Consider the following 20,998-nt stretch of genomic DNA (forward strand, 5'->3'; position numbering starts at 1 on the left):
ACGTGCCGTCTTCCAACGGTACATCATTGAGGTCTTCAGGGAAGCCCTTGACAGGTACATGTTCGTCTATTTACATGACATATTGATCTACAGTCAAACGGTAGATGAACATGTTACCCATGTTAGGTGGGTCCTCCAGCTCCTACTCGAGAACCACCTTTTTATCAAGCTGGAGAAGTCCACATTCAATGCACAAACCATTTCCTTTTTGGGATTTATCGTCTCGCATAACAAGTTAGGCATGGAGCCGGCCAAGGTACGGGCTGTGGAGAGCTGGCCTAGACCCACCTTGGTGCATCTGGTCCAACACTTCCTGGGCTTCATGAACTTCTACCACAGGTTCATGGAGAACTTTAGCATGGTTGCAGCCCCACTGACCGCATTGACCAGGAAAGCATCTGGTTGGTTCTGCTGGTCCCCCGAAGCCCAGCAGGCATTTGAAGAACTAAAGTGCCGTCTAATCACGGCTCCTATTCTTCGGCTCCCCAATGCAGAGCTTCCATTTATCGTATCGTATCCTCTTCCCTTCTCCCTATCTAACCACTGGTTTCCATGACATCAGGAACTACATGAGTTTCAACCTAACTCCCCTTTGAATCACATATCAGCTCACTAACCATGACTGCTTTTTACCATCTTCATAACATTGCTGGATTCGCTCCCATGTTCTGCAGTAATAATGCATAAATATTAGTTTATGTATATATCACCTTCCAGCTTGACTTTTGCAATGCCCTCTTCACTGGTCTCCCGGTTGATTTTAGGCAGGGATTTTAGTGTCTCAACAGTCCCTAAACTCTGAAACTCACTCACATGAAATATCCCACATCTATTGCAGCTTTTAAATGCCAACTCAAAATCCAATTCTTTCTTCAGTGCTATTCTTCTCTTAAAACTTTCCATTTTTCTTTCTGTCCACTCAAACACATTTCTTGTACAGTTCTCCAGAATATCTCTTAGGACAGCATTTTCTTAATCACATCCATTAGGAATGGCTCTGTAACACTGGGGTGCACCTGCAAGACATGGTGACGTGCATACTAAAAAAAAAACCACTCTCAACTCCTCCAAATTTAACATCTACCAATCAGCATCCCCCTTCTTTCGTCTCTAAAACTCTGGTACATGTTGTTTACTATTACTTCTCCTTACTCACAGCAGACTACAGGATCTTAACCAGTCTGGCTTCAAATTAGCTCCCACCACAGAAACTACCCTCGTCACAGTTACTGAGGAGCTTCAAGCTGCCAGACCAGCCAAATCTTCATCAGTCCTGATCCTACTATATTTCTGCTGCTTTTGATACAGTGAGCTACAATATTCTTCTATCCATATTCACCTGTCTTGGCATCACTCTCAACAAGGCGGCAGTTTTCATCCTACCTACGCAGGAGTTGATATCAGATGTCATGGGAAAGATCCTCATCTGCTCCTCGCAGACTCTCTGGTGTAGCACAAGGCTCTGTGCTTGGGCCTCTTCTCTTTCCTCTTTATCCACTGTCTAGGAGAGGTAATATCTTCACAAGGCTTCTTCTCCCACTGCCATGCTGATGATAATTAAATCACGCAAAACAATAAAGGTCTTATTGTTCTGGACAAGAGCATTTGCTCAATGCTGTATATGTAAATGTACAGGGGATACCTTGGTCTCTGAATGACTGCAAGCCATCCAGACCCAGGGGCAGCAAGGCGGACCCACGCCATTATAGTCACTCCACCAAGCTTCACAGCTTCATTTTGGTGTAGGGATGCATTTTGTTTTCCCCAAATATAACATCTTGTGTACTTTGTTACTACATAATCTATTCTTCGTTTACAAAACATTGTTCCACTTTTGCTCTGGGTAATTAGCAAGCACGGGCCAGTGTTTGTGTTTGTGTGCTGTTGTGTTTCGCTGTACATAAATAAGGACTTTATCAAGTACAAGAGATGCCCACAGAACCAGTCTGTGCACACCAGGAACTTTTGTCACATTTGGGGGAATTCCACGCCGTGCCCTTGCACTGTGCTGCATGGGACACGCACTCCCAGGCAGAGCAGCACCTGTGCTGAATTTCTTCCATTTATACACTATCATCCTGAGTGTACACTGATGGAGGGCTGAGGTCTTTACAAATCCATTTATAACACTTTCCAGTTTTATGAGCTTCGAAAACCTCCCGTGAGCGCCTCTGAAATCTTTGGGGCATATTACACTCAACATGCTTCACATCGTTTTGACCATGATTGTTTCAATCATTTGTTCATTAAAGCTATGGCAGTGTGAAGTGCTATGTGTTTTGTTAAGCAATGATGTGTTTATTTACTAAAGACATATTGTCTATCATATTTCAGACCTCATGGAAAAATTCACTTTTAAAACGGTCACAAACCTATCCTCCCAATTGTAATAGTACAAATAGATTAAATTTATTTATTTATTAAATGCTAATAGAATTTGCCATAAAAGAATGACATTGCCAACTGTGACCAAATAAAGGCTGTCATGAATTAACTCCTTTGTGGTACTTGTCATTTACAGTTTCACTGTAGGTTTACTGCACATTCCTTATTCATTAGGCATATGAGGGACTATGTGTCGAATACTCCGAAATAAGGAGGGAGGGAGGGAAGAGCAATTGGATAAGTGGAAAAGCAGTGCAGAGTGTTCACCTCTCCGGCTGTAGAGGCAGTGGGAATTCTTCACCTTTCCGGCTGTAGAGGCAGTGGGGATTCATCACCTCTCCAGCTGTAGAGGCAGTGGGGATTCTTCACCTTTCCGGCTGTAGAGGCAATGGGGTCTCTTTACCTGTCTGGCTGTAGAGGCAGTGAGGACTCTTCACCCCTCTGGCTGTAGAGGCAGTGGGGACTCTTCACCCCTCTGGCTGTAGAGGCAGTGGGGACTCTTCACCCCTCTGGCTGTAGAGGCAGTGGGGACTCTTCACCCCTCTGGCTGTAGAGGCAGTGGGGACTCTTCACCCCTCTGGCTGTAGAAGACTCCGCTGTCATTTCTGCTCAAGGATGATGAGCAAGTTACACATATGCACACGCACACGCACAAATAAAAAACGTTTTAAATTTGCGCATAAAGACAACTCATTATGTGCTCTTTTACAAAAATGACTGTGGCTCGTGCATACTTGCTCACAGACCACTCACTTCATATTTATATGACAGAGTACTCTTGATTCATCGAGCTTCAGAACATATTTCATCTGCCTGACCATCAGTCTTTCTGTCTGTACGTCTCTGTGTCTGATTGCTCGTCTTCTTCTCTCCAACTTGAGGGTGTGATTTCTTCTAATAAAAAGGGAGAGATTTCGAGTGACACAGAGATTTATATGCATATAAGGATGAGGACGTAAGAGAGAGAGATACTCCGAGAGGAAAGGAGGATGGTAGAGCAAGGGAAGGGGATAGAAAAAAAGAGTGGCAGGGAACGGAGAGAGAGAGGGAGCGAGAGAAAAGAGGACAGTTAAGGAATGATGTAGAGCTGTAGCAGACAGCACTCACACATTCTCCATACAGACGCACTCACACACAAAGCACACACAGTCGCAGGCTAAGAGGTGAATCTCAGGTGGCTCCTGGTAGACAGGGGAAATTCAGAGAATAGACGCACGCACACACAAAGGCAACGCACGCTCCTCCGACAGGCGTGTCAGAGACTGTAGACAGCAGGCATGGGGCTCGCCATGGGGACTTTTTCGATGCAGAGCAAACAGGTGGACTATTGCAAAGGTAAGAGCGGCTTTCCTAACGCTCCAGCCAAGCCAGCTGAGAGTAAACCCGTGTGTGTGTGTGTGTGTGGGAGTGTTTTCTTTCACATGACTTGGGCATATGGTTTATGTCTCATATGATATTTCCTATGATAGTGTGTAAGTATAGCAAATCACGTTATAAGTGTTGGTGTGCATGAGTTGGCTTATTTAGAATGCATTCACTTTTTTAGATTAAATTAATCAACAGAATTATTTAACACCAACACCGCAGGTAGGTGTACAGTTGGAGAACACAGTCTGTTGTCAGGCACACTTCATCAGTGGTTATATTCTGTCCACACCGCCACTGTTGGCTGGATTTTATGCAGATCACTTTCAACATAGCACTGAGATTGCCATGCCACTACACCAAACACAGTGTCACTGCCGTGCTGAGAGTGGTCCACCACCTAGATAATGTCAGCAGTGGTCGTGTGGTCAGAAAATGACCGATGATAAATGAGATAGAAGAATGCTGACAAACTGCACATGGTGTATATGATAAAGTGGCTGGCGATTGTAGGTATACGGTATGTGTTGATAAAGAGTAGGTGGTGAGTCTGTGTCTACATCAAAAGTTCTTACTGTTTGTATTCTTTAGGGATGTTCGTTACGTGTAAAATAGGAGAGAGTGTGTACATACATATGTGAGTACATCATATTCATTCACAGTAAATCTCGCCTCATAGCTGTTGGATGAGTTTGTGTAAATATACTATGCGCTGTGACTATAAAAGGTTATGGTATTTCACTGCTCTGTTGTTTAACACTAAATCACCTGCACTGAGTGTGTGTGTTTAAAATATATGATATTAGCCTCCTTCCATTTCTTTTCATAGTCTCCAATAACCTACTCTTGTTGCATGTTTGCATGTGGTTTTCTACCATTAAAAATCCCTCTGAACGTTCAGTTTCTTATAACAGTGCATTATATATTACATTATATATATATATTTACTTATTTATTTATTTTTTGCTTTTTTTCCCCCAAAAGCTGACATAATTTAATTCCAGTCTGTTGAAATGGACATTTAATTGCCCATTCAACATCTCCCTCCCATTGCCTGAGAAAAGAAATCCAGTGCACTCAAATTATACATAGAAGCATGACAGTCAGAGAAGAATAAAGGCCATTTTTAAAGGGTAGAAATTCTGTCTTTTCCACCCATACCCTTATAAAAGGTTTGTTTCCCATTTGTAATCGTATACAAATTCTAATAATGGCATTACCTGATGTCTTTAGTATGAAGGCAGTTAACGAGTCCGTTTCAACTTCCAATGTGCTTAAAAACATTCAGATGAAATGGTTCAGTCTTTTTAAAAAGAGCACACTCACCATATAGCCACGCTTGTCTTTGTCTTTGTGGTTATTCAGAAAAATTGTTACTGAGGAAATTCATTGGTTTCATAATGTATCTCGTCTTGAGTCAGTCAATAAGATATGTGACCGTGTGGATGTTTGTGTATGGGAGGGTAGATGACTTGTGTACACCAGACACAGTCGCTATCCACTGAGCGTCCTGGGCTGAGTGGCTGTGTGAGCTAGTTAGAGAAGTGCTGATGGGAAGAATGAACAAAGATGATTCATAAAGGTAAGGGCAGGAGAGAGGAAGGGGGAGGGGCATAAAGAGTTAAGGAAGCATTGTTTTTATGGGCTGTTGATAAAACTGTTTAAACAATTCAACTCTCTCTTTCTTTCTCCTTTCTCTCTGTGTTGCTCTCTCTCTCTCTCTCTCTCTTTCTCTCTCTCTCTCTCTCTCTCTCTCTTTCTCTTCTCCGCCTCTCTCTCTCTCTCTCTCTCTCTCTCTCTCTCTCTCTCTCTCTCTCTCTCTCTCTCTCTCTCTCTCTCGAGCTCCCTCTTTTGACGATCGTAAGAACTGCAAATGAGATTTGGAAAGCTGTGAAGCTAGCAGCCAGCCACCATGTTGTACATGAGGCATGTCTGATTCATTCATTACATAAGGACACATAGTTCTAAATGGTGTGGGGGCTGTCCGTCAGGGTGCCCAGCTTTAGAACAGAGAGGGAGAGGGGGAAGAAATCAGATCAATACAGAAAGAGTGAGAGTAAGAGAGAGAGGAGGGAGAGGTTGGAGAGGCGAGGAAGAGAGAAATCTAGACAAACGAAATGACACAGAAGTATTTGTTGGAAAGCAGAGTGACTCTAAAGCTTTGAGAGAGAAAGAGGGAGATGATCTGTCCTTGGGGGGGGGGGGGGGGGGTGTAGTGATAATAACCTGAGTTTTTTTTATTAGCCTGTATAATACAGTGAGTGAGGAGAGGAGAGGAGAGGAGAGGAGAGATTGAAAATTACATTAATCAAAACAGGCTCCAGTCACTTCACACAGATACACAAAAAATGCATAGTTTCATATACACTAAAAAATGACTACAAAACATATTATTTTATATTTCTCTCGGACTGAGTGCAGTCGAATATTGCCAAAGCAGCATCTGGAAAAAATGACATGGTTAAACATGTTCATTAGAAATATTAGTAGCAGCAATGTTGATGATGATGATGGTGATGATGGTGATAATGGTGATGGTGATGATGATGATGGTGATGATGGTGATGATGATGATGATGATGATGATGATGATGAGGCTGGGGATTATAGAGCATTAATAAGCGTCATCTGTGAAAATAATACCAAAATACAACATCATAAATGACACCAACCAATTAGGACTTTAACATGGTGTTAAAATAACAAATTTTCTAAACTTTATTAAATGAAGAAAATTGGTGTGTGTCAGGGGGCTGTCACACATGCATGAGTAAGAAGGGCAGGAAGGAAAGGCTGTCACCCACTGCATCTCATGCCATTTTAGTAAATATTTACGTATCTCATGCCATGCCGATGCATATTTAGGTGACGTTAGCTTTGGCCCTTCTTCAAGAAAGACTTGTTTAAGATTTCTTAATTTTAATGTGAATTTTTTTGTAAGTGTTTACATTTTTACAGTGTAAAGAAGAAAGTGCATTTATGTTGCAAGATCATATTTCGCATATTCTCTTTTCTCTTTTGGTAACCAGCCCCTTTTATGTCTGCCCTTTGCTGTGGCTATGCTGAGCTTGAGGATGGGTAGGATCTAACTCTGCTTTGAAACTGTGATAGTAGGGACATAGTCTGCCAAATCATGTTCTCATCTTTGGGCTTGATAGCAGTTTAAATGACTTTGAACTGTAGTTTCATGGTCCCAGTGTTAATTGATTGTATAATTCAATGGCACTAACTGATGATGTCATAATTATTCTTTAGTTGTCACCCTAGAAGAGAAAAACTAAATAGAAAGATATAATTAAACTGTAAACCAAGTTAGGAGCAGATGATTTACAGGAAATTAAAGGTGGGATGAGGTAGCAGACTGAGCCAGTCTTGGGGGGTCAACATCTGTCTAGATATATGATGATCTCTAAAGATTATTGCAAAGCGCCTATGTCAAATTTGAATAAAATAAATGCATGGGAGTTTCAAGGAACGGAGGACAAGTTAAATTGGTTACGCTCAAGAATCTAAGATCTGATTGGTCCAAAACTGTGTAATCTGTAATCCCAATCTAAACCTGCCCTGCAGAAAGCCAGGCATGCAGAACTCGGATAAAATATTGTGCAATCCTATGGCAAGACTTCACAGGGAGCCAGTTAATGCATGAGCTGAAGAACAGGAGTAAGGCATGGCGCATGCCTGGGATAAGTAGAAGAGAACCTAGACATGGCCAAGAGTGAAGTGTAGTCTCCCAGATGGAAGACTTCATGACAGTGTATCAGAAATAGTATTGCCAAAGATGAATAAACATGAAAGCATGACATGAGAGGTTATAATATTTAGTTAATTGTATTACTGATGTCATATTATTCATTTCTGTTAATTTTTGTTTCAAATTGTCTTATTGCAATTTAAATTAGCTGCTTTGTATTTCTCTTTGTGATACATTTTCCAGGTCATGCTCTCTTTGAAGTGTGCAATAACATGACACTATAATTTCTTTCTTCAATAGCACACTATTCACCATGAGGAGTCTATCTACCGTAGTTCAGAATGGATCAGTTATATCGAATTATTATTGTTCACTCTTTGTCTCTATGTTGTCTCTATTTTGTCTCTGGTCACTTCTTGGTTGAACACTTCTTGTCACTGTAATTCAGCAAGAGGCAGTTTTATCTGGGAAAAGCCAGGCTGTATCTTTTCGTTCCGAACAGGAGCTCACCTGACACGCCTAGCCAACCGAACAGACCAACTCCTGCCAGTGGAATCAGGTGCGTTCTTGTTTTGACAGAAGTCACATTGACCCTTTGCAGACAGGTCTGCATGCCCGTTGTTGCAGGACATTGGCATTAGCCTCTGTGACCTGTCCCTATAATCACCCACTGCTGGTGTTTAACAATTTTATACTGAAGGTGTGAATGGCAAATTCATATGGATAAGGGTTAGTTTTCCAGGGGAAAGGCTTTTGAATATTGGACTAAAAATCTATTGTTCAGTGTGTTGGGAGAGGATCGTTCATTCATTTGCATCAGCACAGTGAAGCAATTTGTCAGTATGCTGCTGTAAAGAGTACTGGACTTTAGTACTGGACTAAGGAGGATAACCAACACCAGTTTGAAGTTCCAGTAAAGCGCTATCAGTCTAGCAGCCACATGCATAGTCAATTCTCCAAAATAGCAGCCTGAGAGGTCATTTTGCAAGTCTCCACATGGCAAGATTCTTGCCCCCTACTGCAGGCTCAGATTTGGCTTCAGGATTAGGACAGTGAACATGTGTGTGTGTGTGTGTGTGTGTGTGTGTGTGTGTGTGTTTGTGTGTGCATGCATTTGAATTTGACATACCTGCACAGAGAGGGAGAGAGAGAGATTTATTGTCTTGTCAGTTTTCTTTTTGAATGAACTTTTTCAGTAATTAATATTTTACTTTCATCAGCCTCAGATGTGCTGCTAACAAGAGATTTAATTCTGCTTGGCCTCTATCCATCTCTGTAATTCCTTTTTCCTATTTCATTAATGTAATAGTAATAAAGCAGTCAGTTTCCCAAAGCCATAATGGACCATCTGAAAGTCATAGTAATGTTTCAGCCTTCAGCTCTATTCTGGCAGCACCTTGGCTGAAGGGTACTGATGAAGCTGAAGGGTATTAATGAAGCTGAACCGAAGGGTGCTAATGAAGCTGAACCGCACTGATGAAGCTGAAGGGTGCTAATGAAACTGAACCACACTGATGAAGCTGAACTGTACTGATGAAACTGAAGGGTATTTATTGATGACTTTGTTTAGTGCAGCTTTGAAAAAAAAGTGTAGTTCCTGTGGTTGTTGATTTGACATTGGTGAGACTACTCACTTTATGTAGACAGCTGAGACAAACTCTTGTGGCGTGTGTGTGTGTGTGTGTGTGTGTGTGTGTGTGTGTGTGTGTGTGTGTGTGTGAAATTATGCATGTATTTTCTGGAGACTCTAAGGTAAATAGGCAATATACTCTAAATAATAGCATGGTAGCATGGGGAAGTATTGGATGCAGATATCAATAAAAAGCAGACTCTGCGCATATTATTACAGCGGTGATAAATAGCCGCCTTCCAGTGACTGAGCTGGTCTGCGGCACCTCCGGGATGTGGGTATAGCTGTGGGGTTATTTTGTGCAGTGGGAGTGACACACCAGCTCCCTCCTCTGCTCTCCCCATGGGGTGTTGACAGCTGCAATTTGCCATTCTAACGCATCAGGGAGTCACATCACCTAGCTGATCTGTATCGGGTAGTGCTGGCTGGCTGACATGAGTGTGGGAGTGGATGCCGATCCAGGAACCGGTGACCTTGGCCTTGTCCACTGGGAGCAGGTCCAGCACGAGACAGTACCTGTGCATGGCAGGAGCAACATCACTGCGTATGCCGCAGTGCGCGGTGAGCTGTGCTCCCAGCTGTCCTCGTCCTCTGGGGGTGACCTTTACTGAATGCTCCTGACAGCCACCACTGTTGGGCCAACAGGTAGGCTGGTGCCTCGCTTTCTATATCCTTGTTGTCACTGCCAGCAAAACTGCCACTCACGCTCAGGCCCCTGCCTCACCCTGCCTCACCCTGCCTCACCCTGCCTCACCCTGCCTCTGCTTGCTGGAGGCTGCTCGGATGACATCGACGGGCACAGCCGTTAGATGGTGTAGGGTGGTGTAAACAGCTGGGCATGGGGACGTCACTGCCAGGAGCGCCACCTCCCAGTGGATGGCATCCAGGGCTCCTTGCATGCAGCTCCGTGTCTTCAGGAGGGCCACCTCTTTCTTCTTTAGCAGCCAGAGATCAGCAGCTTCCGTGATGCCACCATCAGATCCCCTGGGATGTCACGCTGATCTGTGATGCCACAGCACCAGCTCACACATGGCACTCATTTCCTCTGGCGTTGTGTGTCCTGTAGCTGCCTCAGGGATTCCTTAAGACAGAAAATCCTCTGGTGTCCTGAAGTCACTGTAGTATGTGGTGTGGAAAAGGCTTGGAGTCCTTTTAGGAAAGAACAATGGCACCTGGAAGACATGACATGACTTGGCATATCAACAAGCCAATCAACTGGCTTCAATACTGCAATGGAAATGCAATAATTTACTGTGTGTACATTACATCAGAATACTTCAATTATAATATATATATATATATATATATATATATATATATATATATATATATATATATATATATATATATAGAGAGAGAGAGAGAGAGAGAGATAGAACATAATGAATGAGAATCTAATAATAACAGATTACCAGCCTCATTCATCACAGGCAATGTGAGAGAGGGACAGATAAAAAGATAATAAAGATGAGAAAAGTCTAGAAGGCCAGAAGGATCTACAAGAGCGCAATACATCCTGCACACACACACACACACACACACACACACACACACACACACACACACACACACTCACACACACACACACACACACACACACACACACACACACACACACACACACACACACACACACACACACTCATCCCTTCATCTTGCTTCTGAAGAGAAGATGTAGTCTGATTCATTGCCCTCGTCGTTTCTCCCTCCTCTCTCCTTTTGTCTATTACTGTCATTCATTCTGCATCCACACCACCTTGTAACAGAACTATAGCTTTTCCATCCCACTCAGGGACATCACATCCCACTCCCATCCCATTCCCTCTCTTTTGTTGTTGTTGTTGTTGTTGTTGTTGTTGTTGTTTACATTGCCTCTTGATCCAGTACTAGGACTATGATACATATACATCACATACACAGGTGCTGGACTCAGATGACTATCTGGATTTTAAAAGAAAGATTAATGGGTGAGGTTCCCCCTTCCTTCATATCCAACATTCAGATACTGGCATAACAAAGCGTTATTTTCACACACTACTCTCCCAAATGCTTTGTTGTGTAGTGGAACCATTTTATTCCAGGATTCCATAGGTCAGTGCTCACAGACACATTTTATTACATTTTTCATGTTTTATGGAGAATTCTAATCGGACTGCTCTGAATCATTAATGAGGAGCTATTGCAATAAAGTCAATGAGCAGATTAAAGGCAGCCTGAAGCATCCCGAAAGGCAGAGAGCCCAGTGGAAGAGCTCAACCGCTCCCTCGGTGTCTGCGGGAATACGTCCCCTTCAGCTGAGTCGGAGAGCCAGAGGCGTGTGAAGGAACGGTGCGATTGAATGAGGGTCACAACAGAGCGGCAGAAGCCATGGATCATGGTTCAGAAGTCAGGGAGGACGAAGAGCTGCTTCGTTTGTTGTAGAACCGATCACACAGTGGTGTTTATGTAAGATCTTGGCTCATCTAGATTATGATGTGCCAATCTAGATTTAGATGTGCCAGGATGAGGATGTGTTTTGAAAATTATACTTTTTTTATACTGTATAAGTCTGTTTGATTTATGAGCCATTTGATAATAAGCTGTTTATTGTATCTTTTGATCAGCAACAGCAGAAGGAGTGTCAACTTGAAAGTTGAAACTTGCATCCAATTTGCCAAATATAAAATGATTAACTGAGTTTAATGAAACTGGCTTGCCCAACAATACATCTGAAGTAAGTATAGTATCTTCACTGAAGTAATTTATCATTTTTAGATGTAATAACTAGTTACTAGTTAAACTAGTCATGTTTATCATTAAGTGTATTATTAAATTAGACTTTTCTTTTGATTTAATAAATGAAAATATCTGAAATAGTTTATTTAATACTTCTATGCAAAACAACAAACCAAAATCATATTCCATTTTGCCAGTCACCATGTTATTGTACCCTGGATGGAAAGCAAAACAATGCTATATATTTTTTGCATTCTTTCCACACCCTCCACATTTTCCCAAACACTCTGTTCTGCTCCTGTTCTTCAGTCGTGTTCTATATAAGTGTTATATTTGTATGTTTGTATAAGTTGTGTGTGTGTGTGTGTTTGTGTGTGTGTGTGTGTGTGTGTGTGTGTGTGTGTGAAGTGGCTCTCTGAAACTGATTCACTCTGCATGACGCCAACACTCAGCATGAAGGAGAAGGGGGGATGAGGAGGGGGCGGAAGGGTCTAGCATCTTAGACTGAGGAAGAAGAGGAGAGCCTAGTGACGAAGAGTCATCTGGCACAGAGAAAGCATGAGGGAAAAACGGAGGGAGAGAGTGAGAGCGAGAGCGAGCGAGAGCGAGAGCGAGTGAGTGAAGTACATGTGACGGCGTTCCATCCACTCAGACACGCTTGTTTCCACGGTGACAACATGGGTGCAGTGGTTGGCACATTGACCATGCAGACCAAACAGAGGAGACCATCAAGAGGTAGGACACACGCATATATGCGCACAAATATACACAGATAAACATCTGCTCTAGTGCAGATATCAGCAGATATCATGAACAGACAAGAACATGTACAGACATACAGAACACAGAAAGGGGCTGGCGTGCACATGTGTTCTTTCGCTGTTATGAGACTTTGCATTTTGGCCAGGCTCATGCAACAAGTAGACCTCTTGAAGCTCTTGTTTGTATATGCCGAACTCATTTGATGTCTGCCATCTGTTGAATAGCCCTCGCTTTTATGTAGGTGCTCACACATTTGTTATAGTCAGTGAAGGAACATGTGTCTCGCTGAGAGTGCGTGTGTGTGATGTCTGAAGTACATATGCTTTGGGTATTTATCACTCTACTCACACACTCACTCGCTTCCTGCCTGTTACCTTGGAAGCGCTGTTGTCATGGCAATGTGCATATCGCAGTGTTGGAGTGTTTGTGCATGTGTGCGCACTCATGTGCGTGCATGTGGTATTGACTGTGTGACTGTTGTGAGATATCTTGACTGTTGTCTCTGATATTAAAAAGGTACATGAAAAATCAGATAGATAAAAATGGGGAGAGAGGGGTAACAGATACCAGATACAAGACAGAAAAGTCACCTGTTGCTCTGTTATGACCCCACTTGTGAAGGGAGAAAAGAATGGAACAGACAAGGAAAAGCATTGAGCCTGTTGTATTAAACGTGTATGGAAGAAACTATGAATGAGGTTAAAGAAAGGGGGAAAAAACCCCAGCAAAACATATGCCCCACCCTCTGACCTATTGAACTACACAGAGCAGATTTCTATGCGGTACAAAACATGTGGACGCACCTCTCTTACCTGTCTAAAGCTCAAGAAGGAAAGCACAGTTGTGTCATCATGCTGCAGTAGGCTCTCCCTGTCCAGCCATCTTGGTTTTCTCTTAAAGCTTTTAGCTCCACCCATAATCACACCAGCATGGGTCCTGATTGGTTAATGGCTCTCCTTGGCAAAGCAATGCAGACATACCTGGGGAGGCGCAGAAAGAGAAAAACAAAAACAAGCAACAAGCCTACATGTAACCATCTCTATATTCAGTTTCTCCATCTTGTCTCTCTCTCTATCTCTCTCTCTTTCTCTCTCTCTCTGCTTTTCACCTTCATGTAAAAGATGGGATGTAGGTTGGTGATTGAGAATTAAGAAAAGCCGACTGCCCTGTAGGGTTGAGGAGGGCTGGAAGGAGACCAGCCTGGCCGTGGTGTGGTTCTGGTCGAGGGTGTCACGCTCCACTCAGTACTGGAGATTTAAAATGGAGCATGTGAGTCCTGGGCTTGGGTACACTTCAAGAAACCTCCCTGATCCGATTTGTCTTTGATGCCTTACTAATCTGTAAAGTGTCCGTGCTCATGCTGGAGGTGGTGTTGGTTCCCAGGGACTATAATCTTACATGAATGGGCCACATTTCCACTGGTCTGAGAAGGGAATGGTTATATATTTGAACATGGTAATTCTCTAACTTGGAAAAAGAAGCCGACAGGCTTCAACATTCTTTGACACATTTAGCTCGTGCTTTCAGAGTATATCTAACTACAGAGAAGTAACTATTTCTGCATTTCTATGTGGTACCGAGGGATATTATAGATTATTATTTTTATGTTATGAATGTGTACAGTTATTACACTGAAATATTTCGGTATGTTTATTGGCAATCGAAATATTGGCAGATTAATTGAAATACTCTATGAGTGACAGGAAGGCTCCACCCTTTGGCTGCTTGTATCACAGGTTACTTAGCTTTGGACCAGCCAATAGATGGGCCCAGAATAGCACAAGCACTATGTCAGTGGAAAAGTTCCGGTTCATAGGTGAGACCAGTGTTTTCGTAGAGAAGGCATGTTGTTATATGTACCATGACCATTTTAGCTTTTCACTCTAAAGTCAGAGATCAAAGAGGGGTCCATTTCATCAAGCCCTTCTGTATATCTGGTTATTATGTAGTTTGTAATAAAGCACATCTAGCTTTGCCCAGTCTGATCAGGCCTGTGTTAGACTTTTGTCCACAGTGAAAAATGACTGGGGGCTGATTTTAGCAGCACACATTAGCTTTGCTCACTGGCGAAAACCAAGCACCTAGTCAACAAATGTCACTGTCTGTGCCTGGTCACTGAGACCCAAACAAGGCAAGAGTGGCCTGAATATTCCCACGGCCACTCCTCCTCGTGCATCGATCCGGCCAGGTCTCCATGGCAACAGCCGATTATTTCTGATCAAATCACAAGGTGTTGTGGCAGTAACCGCAGGTTGCCACTTGGAAGACGATGGAAGCAGTGATGTGTTGGGGCAACGGGGGAGATGCTGGACTCAGAGGGTGTGGTATCTGATGTGTCTGATGTGTTGGGGCGACAGAGGGATGCTGGACTCAGAGGGTGTGGTGTCTGATGTGTCTGATGTGTTGGGGCAACGGGGGATGCTGGACTCAGAGGGTGTGGTGTCTGATGTGTCTGATGTGTTGGGGCGCCAGGGGGATGCTGGACTCAGAGGGTGTGGTGTCTGATGTGTCTGATGTGTTGGGGCGCCGGGGGGATGCTGGACTCAGAGGGTGTGGTGTCTGATGTGTCTGATTTGTTGGGGCGACAGAGGGATGCTGGACTCAGAGGGTGTGGTGTCTGATGTGTCTGATGTGTTGGGGCGACAGAGGGATGCTAAACTCAGAGGGTGTGGTATCTGATGTGTCTGATGTGTTGGGGCGACGGGGGATGCTGGACTCAGAGGGTGTGGTGTCTGATGTGTCTGATGTGTTGGGGCGCCAGGGGGATGCTGGACTCAGAGGGTGTGGTGTCTGATGTGTCTGATGTGTTGGGGCGCCGGGGGGATGCTGGACTCAGAGGGTGTGGTATCTGATGTGTCTGATGTGTTGGGGCGACGGGGGATGCTGGAATCAGAGGGTGTGGTGTCTGATGTGTCTGATGTGTTGGGGCGCCAGGGGGATGCTGGACTCAGAGGGTGTGGTGTCTGATGTGTCTGATGTGTTGGGGCGCCGGGGGGATGCTGGACTCAGAGGGTGTGGTGTCTGATGTGTCTGATGTGTTGGGGCGCCGGGGGGATGCTGGACTCAGAGGGTGTGGTGTCTGATGTTTCTGATGGTGTCTCATGGAAGGCTGCAGTGTGTGAGGGCCACTTGGTCAGGCCCACACTAATGAACAGGCTTGGACCGCTGTGCCTGTTAACACTCTGCAGAGGGTATAGGGGATCGGAGGCACTACACCCCTCTGCACCACCACACTGCTTAGCTGGGTGGAGGTATTTTGGATTCTTCCTGCATTTGGTGTGTGTGTTTCCAGGCCATCGTGCACATTTCCAAGGTTGTAGCAGGTGGGTTGGGCTTGTGTTTTTTGTGGCGGTCAGTTGCTCCAGGCTTTGTTTGTTCCGTAAGTTTTTTCTTATCTTTTAATGTTTGCAAAACACGAGTGTGTATGGAAGTCTGAGTGTGGGTGTTTGTGTGTGTGTGTGTGTGTGTGTGTGTGTGTGTGTATGTTTGTATATGTATGTGTATGCGTGTGTGCATGACTTTTTTCTCTAGTGTATATTTCACATCTTCAATCACAGCCCACTCTATGCCGCCAGCTACAGCTTAATCTTTCTCTCTATTTCACTCCCTCTCCCTCACACAAACTCTTTTGCTCCATCATGCAAACTCTTTCTCCTTTTTATACACACAAACACATGCTCTCTTTCTCACACTATGTATTGCCTCATTCTCTCCCTATATATGCTATTATGCAGTTATTCTCTTCTCATCTTGTCTCATCGCTTCTCTTCTCTTCTCTTCTCTTCTCTTCTCTTCTCTTCTCTTCTCATCTTGTCTCTTCTCTTCTCTTCTCTTCTCTTCTCTTCTCTTCTCTTCTCTTCTCTTCTTCTCTCATCTCTTCTCTTCTCTTCTCTTCTCTTCTCTTCTCGTCTCTTCTCTTCTCTTCTCTTCTCTTCTCTTCTCATCTTGTCTCTTCTCTTCTCTTCTCTTCTCTTCTTCTCTCATCTCTTCTCTTCTCTTCTCTTCTCTTCTCTTCTCTTCTCTTCTCTTCTCTTCTCTTCTCATTCAGAGCCTCCTTGCTTTGCTCTCTTTGCGTTTTATCCTCTCTCTTGCTCTCCTGCTCTTGATAGATAAGGACTTGAATTCATTCTTATGAAAGTGCTTATTAAGTCCTTTTTGTAGGACAGACTAAATGGGCTATTGTGTGTGTGTGTGTGGGTGGGTAGTTAGGGCTGTTGGACAGCTTTTTGTTGATGGTGTGTGTGTGTGTGTGTAGGTGGGTAGTTAGGGCTGTTGGACAGCTTTTTGTTGATGGTGTGTGTGTAAGTGTGGGTGGGTAGTTAGGGCTGTTGGACAGCTTTTTGCTGATGGTGTGTGTGTGTGTGTGTGTGTGTGTGGGGGGGGTAGTTAGGGTTGTTGGACAGCTTTTTGTTGATGGTGTGTGTGTAAGTGAGCTTGTAGAGAGATAGTCTGGCACTGTGGAATTCACTTCCTTCCACACAGCTACAGGGGTGAGTGGATGTGCATGTTAGTGGAGGTGAGTGTATGTGCATGTCAGTGGGGGTGAGTGGATGTGCATGTGAGTGGAGGTGAGTGGATGTGCATGTTAGTGGAGGTGAGTGGATGTGCATGTCAGTGGGGGTGAGTGGATGTGCATGTGAGTGGGGGTGAGTGGATGTGCATGTCAGTGGAGGTGAGTGGATGTGCATGTCAGTGGAGGTGAGTGGATGTGCATGTCAGTGGAGGTGAGTGGATGTGCATGTCAGTGGAGGTGAGTGGATGTGCATGTCAGTGGAGGTGAGTGGATGTGCATGTCAGTGGAGGTGAGTGGATGTGCATGTTAGTGGAGGTGAGTGTATGTGCATGTTAGTGGGGGTGAGTGGATGTGCATGTCAGTGGAGGTGAGTGGATGTGCATGTCAGTGGAGGTGAGTGGATGTGCATGTCAGTGGAGGTGAGTGGATGTGCATGTCAGTGGAGGTGAGTGGATGTGCATGTTAGTGGAGGTGAGTGGATGTGCATGTTAGTGGGGGTGAGTGGATGTGCATGTCAGTGGAGGTGAGTGGATGTGCATGTTAGTGGAGGTTCCCTATCTGGGCATAAATGGAGATTTCTTTGGTAATAGGGCACTATGACATGCAGCTCTATCATTTCTAACTGGATCTGCACAGGATTCAGTCTGTATAACTATAATAAATGTTTTACTGTTCCATCAGTATGCTCAGCTCTGTCTTTATACTTCTTTAGACATAAAATAAGGAAAAAAAGCAAATTGAAATCCCAGATCTTCAAGACTGTTATCAGAACTGAAAACATTGAGAGCATTTTGAAAACACATTCCTCTATGTGTATCTGCTTTTCTCATCTGCTTCTCTCACGCTTAGCTGAATGGTTGCCAGAAGGAGCTGATTCCCAGTTCCCAGTACAACACCATGTAACTGATTTCACACTGCAAGCATGATGTGATCCAAGTGGTAATTAGGTGCAGACGCACAAATGTGAGCAGGTGTATACGTGCGTGTGTGTGTGTGTGTGTGTGTGTGTGATTTCACAGTGGCTACAGTATTCATTGGTAGTGTTAATCTGAAATATGCCAGTAAAAATTCAGATATCTATAATAATAATAATAATAATAATAATAATAATAATAATAATAATAACCATCATCTTAAAAATTAAAACTTTGTGTTAATTTTTTGTTTATTCATGAGACAAACTGGGAGAGACAGAGACAGAGACAGAGAGAGAGAGAGAGAGAGAGAGAGAGAGAGAGAGAGAGAGAGAGAGAGAGAGAGAGAGAGAAAGAGAATGAGAGAATGAGAACACAATGTTGAGGCTCCAGTTTGAATGGGCTCTCTACTGTAATGAATAGATTATAGGTAGTTTGGATTATGAAAAATAAGGACAATAGAAACATTACTGAGATCACTGTAAGTACTGCTAGAGAAACAGTGAAGTGAGAAGAGATGGAGGATTAACATATTATACCCCTCTGGGAATATATTCATTATATGATGTATGATATGAAGGATTCACTTCTAGTAGAGGTATGATGTAACAGAAACTTTACTCAGATGACCAATTGCGGTTGATCTATTTATAGATGATAGTTTGAACACTCCTAATTGGGTGTTCAAAGAAACCATTGTGTGATAAATAGATTAAACTAAAACAATTACTCTAGCCTTTTCTAATTAATAGCCAAACCCCAATGATGGTAAATGATTACTAGCTGTTTACATTCATAAAACGTATACCATACTTTCAGTGCTGGTAATAACTTTAGTTTATCAAAGTATTTTGAAGAGGAGTGTTTTTAATACTAAGCTTGTAAGGTTGGTTGTCAACTACCCCATATAAAAAGGATCTGCTAAATACACTGAAGCAGAGATGTAAGTGTTATGGGAAATACAGTTAAAGGGAAAAACTGGAAAAAGCACAACCAGGTTATAACTGTATGTCTAGAATTCAGCTGTGGCCTTGGCTAGAGTTGCTACAAACATGGACTCAGGAATTGCTCTAGCCTAACCCATTTAATTTTGTTCATTCAGCAACAAGGGCCTTCAATTAGCAAGCTTTTCTGCATATTATGGACACTCACCCCCCCGCCACACACACACAAACATTCATTCAGAGTTGACTGAGATGCCAGTGTTTACTGCACTCTTGGACTATCAACTCTAGAGATAGCTCTAATACAATCACAGATTGCTTAGGGTGCATTTATGGAAATGTTTGGAGTGCAATTATAGTTATTTGTCTCCATCTAGTGGTCAATATTGCTGTAACATTTACTACTGCTTCATTGCTTCTGCTAACCTAGCAGGTTTAAAATGTTATCTTCTTTTGGCAAAAAAAAAAAAAAAAAAAAAAAAAAAGTGAACTACGTGAAAAGACTTGTACAATAGGACAAAAACTATAACACTTTATCTTTCAATAATGTCTGCTTCTGTGTTTGTGTATGTGCACATGGGTCTGCATTTTTTCCATGATATGTATGTGAATAATTGTAATGTACTTTACCAAGGTGTCACTGTAATAATAGTTACAATAATAGCAAAATATATATTGCTGAAAACAAGAGAAAGAACAATAACTTTTTTTCTCACATATATAAAAATATTTGCATGGGTTTTTTTGCATGTGGAATACAGTTGTGCACATACACACACACACACACACACACACACACACACACACACACACACACACACAAGATGACATACTAAATAATTTAGAACCCCCATAGATTCCCCAAGTTGAAAAAGTTCACAATTGTCCCTTCGGCTGTTTTTAACTCTCTCATTAGCACACACACAAGAGGTGAGTAGTTTTCTAAGTCCTAACTGAATTGAGAACTTACCTGGGGCTGCAGTTTTACCTGGGAATGTGAAAGTGTGAAACATACAAATACACCCACCCATATACATCCACACACACACACACACACACACACACACACACTGATTACTGCATCGTAAAAAGAAAAAAAAAGCTTAAAGAGCATGTGTCAGGTCTCTTGTGGTGAACAAGGTCAGAGAAAAGAGAAAGATGACCCCCAGGGAGTAAAGATGGAAAAGAGAGAGAGAGAGAGAGAGAGAGAGATGGATGGGTGGGTGGTATCAGTGGCTGTTGTAGAGTTTAAAGACGAGAGAAGCACTCAGAACTGATGGAAAAGGAAGTAGAGGGACAGGCAGAAGGTCGGACTGTGAGATGGATGATGGAGATGTGGACAGCTTACACACGCTAGTCATCGTACTGATGCTCTGTGGGGTTCTCAAACTCCTATACATTATTGGACTGATAAATTCTGAGGGTGAGTTAATGAACACACACACACCCTCACACACACAATCTCTTAAATCTTTTACTTTGTCATGCATAAACACCCATTTCTTGAAACTAAAGCATGCTGCAATAGACATACTCAGATATGTGTTATATAATAGTATACAACATATAAAATAAAGTATATGAAAAAACTGTTATACTTTGGTTATATATGGTTTAGTTCCTTATTAAGACAAATAAATCTTTGTGTGTTTCTTTGTATATTATTCAACATGACATTTTATATGTTTGCATATCTTGATATGTTTTACTGTGTTTTCAATATGTTTGTATTATTCATGTATGTTTGTTTAATGTACATTTTGCGGACAAGATTGTTTTGATTATAAATAATAAAATAACAGAATGAAATGCTTTTTATGGCATTTTTAAAAAATTTAAAACTAAAAAGGAAAGAAAATGTTTGGCTACAGAGACTTGGAAAATAGATTACACCTATTATATATGCATTTACATATACAGCACATGTGGTACATATATGACCCAAAGTCTCCAAGGTGTGCGTGGGTGGGGGGTGAGTGTGTATGAAATGACGGCTTACATGCTAAATGATGGCTGCATGTTATGTAGTTTGTCAAGTTCCTGATGAAGCCAATGTACTGTATATTTTGACCCAAA

General features: G+C 42.7%; 1 protein-coding gene across 2 annotated transcripts in view; it reads left to right on the forward strand.

Moving 5' to 3' along the window:
- Positions 1-3,425: 3,425 nt before the first annotated feature.
- Positions 3,426-20,998, forward strand: part of kcnip1a (Kv channel interacting protein 1 a) — a 24,381-nt gene continuing 6,808 nt past the window's right edge. The window contains exon 1 of one of the 2 annotated variants that reach the window (XM_027009653.3): positions 3,426-3,720. In XM_027009653.3, the coding sequence (XP_026865454.2) occupies positions 3,663-3,720 (58 nt within the window). In that variant the 5' untranslated portion in view covers positions 3,426-3,662. Of the gene's footprint in view, positions 3,721-12,326; positions 12,525-20,998 lie in introns of those variants that run through there. The other variant, XM_027009652.3, reaches the window with a different exon arrangement.

Source organism: Electrophorus electricus, chromosome 4 (assembly GCF_041902795.1).
Source record: "Electrophorus electricus isolate QZ-2024a chromosome 4, ASM4190279v1, whole genome shotgun sequence".
NCBI lineage: Eukaryota > Metazoa > Chordata > Actinopteri > Gymnotiformes > Gymnotidae > Electrophorus > Electrophorus electricus.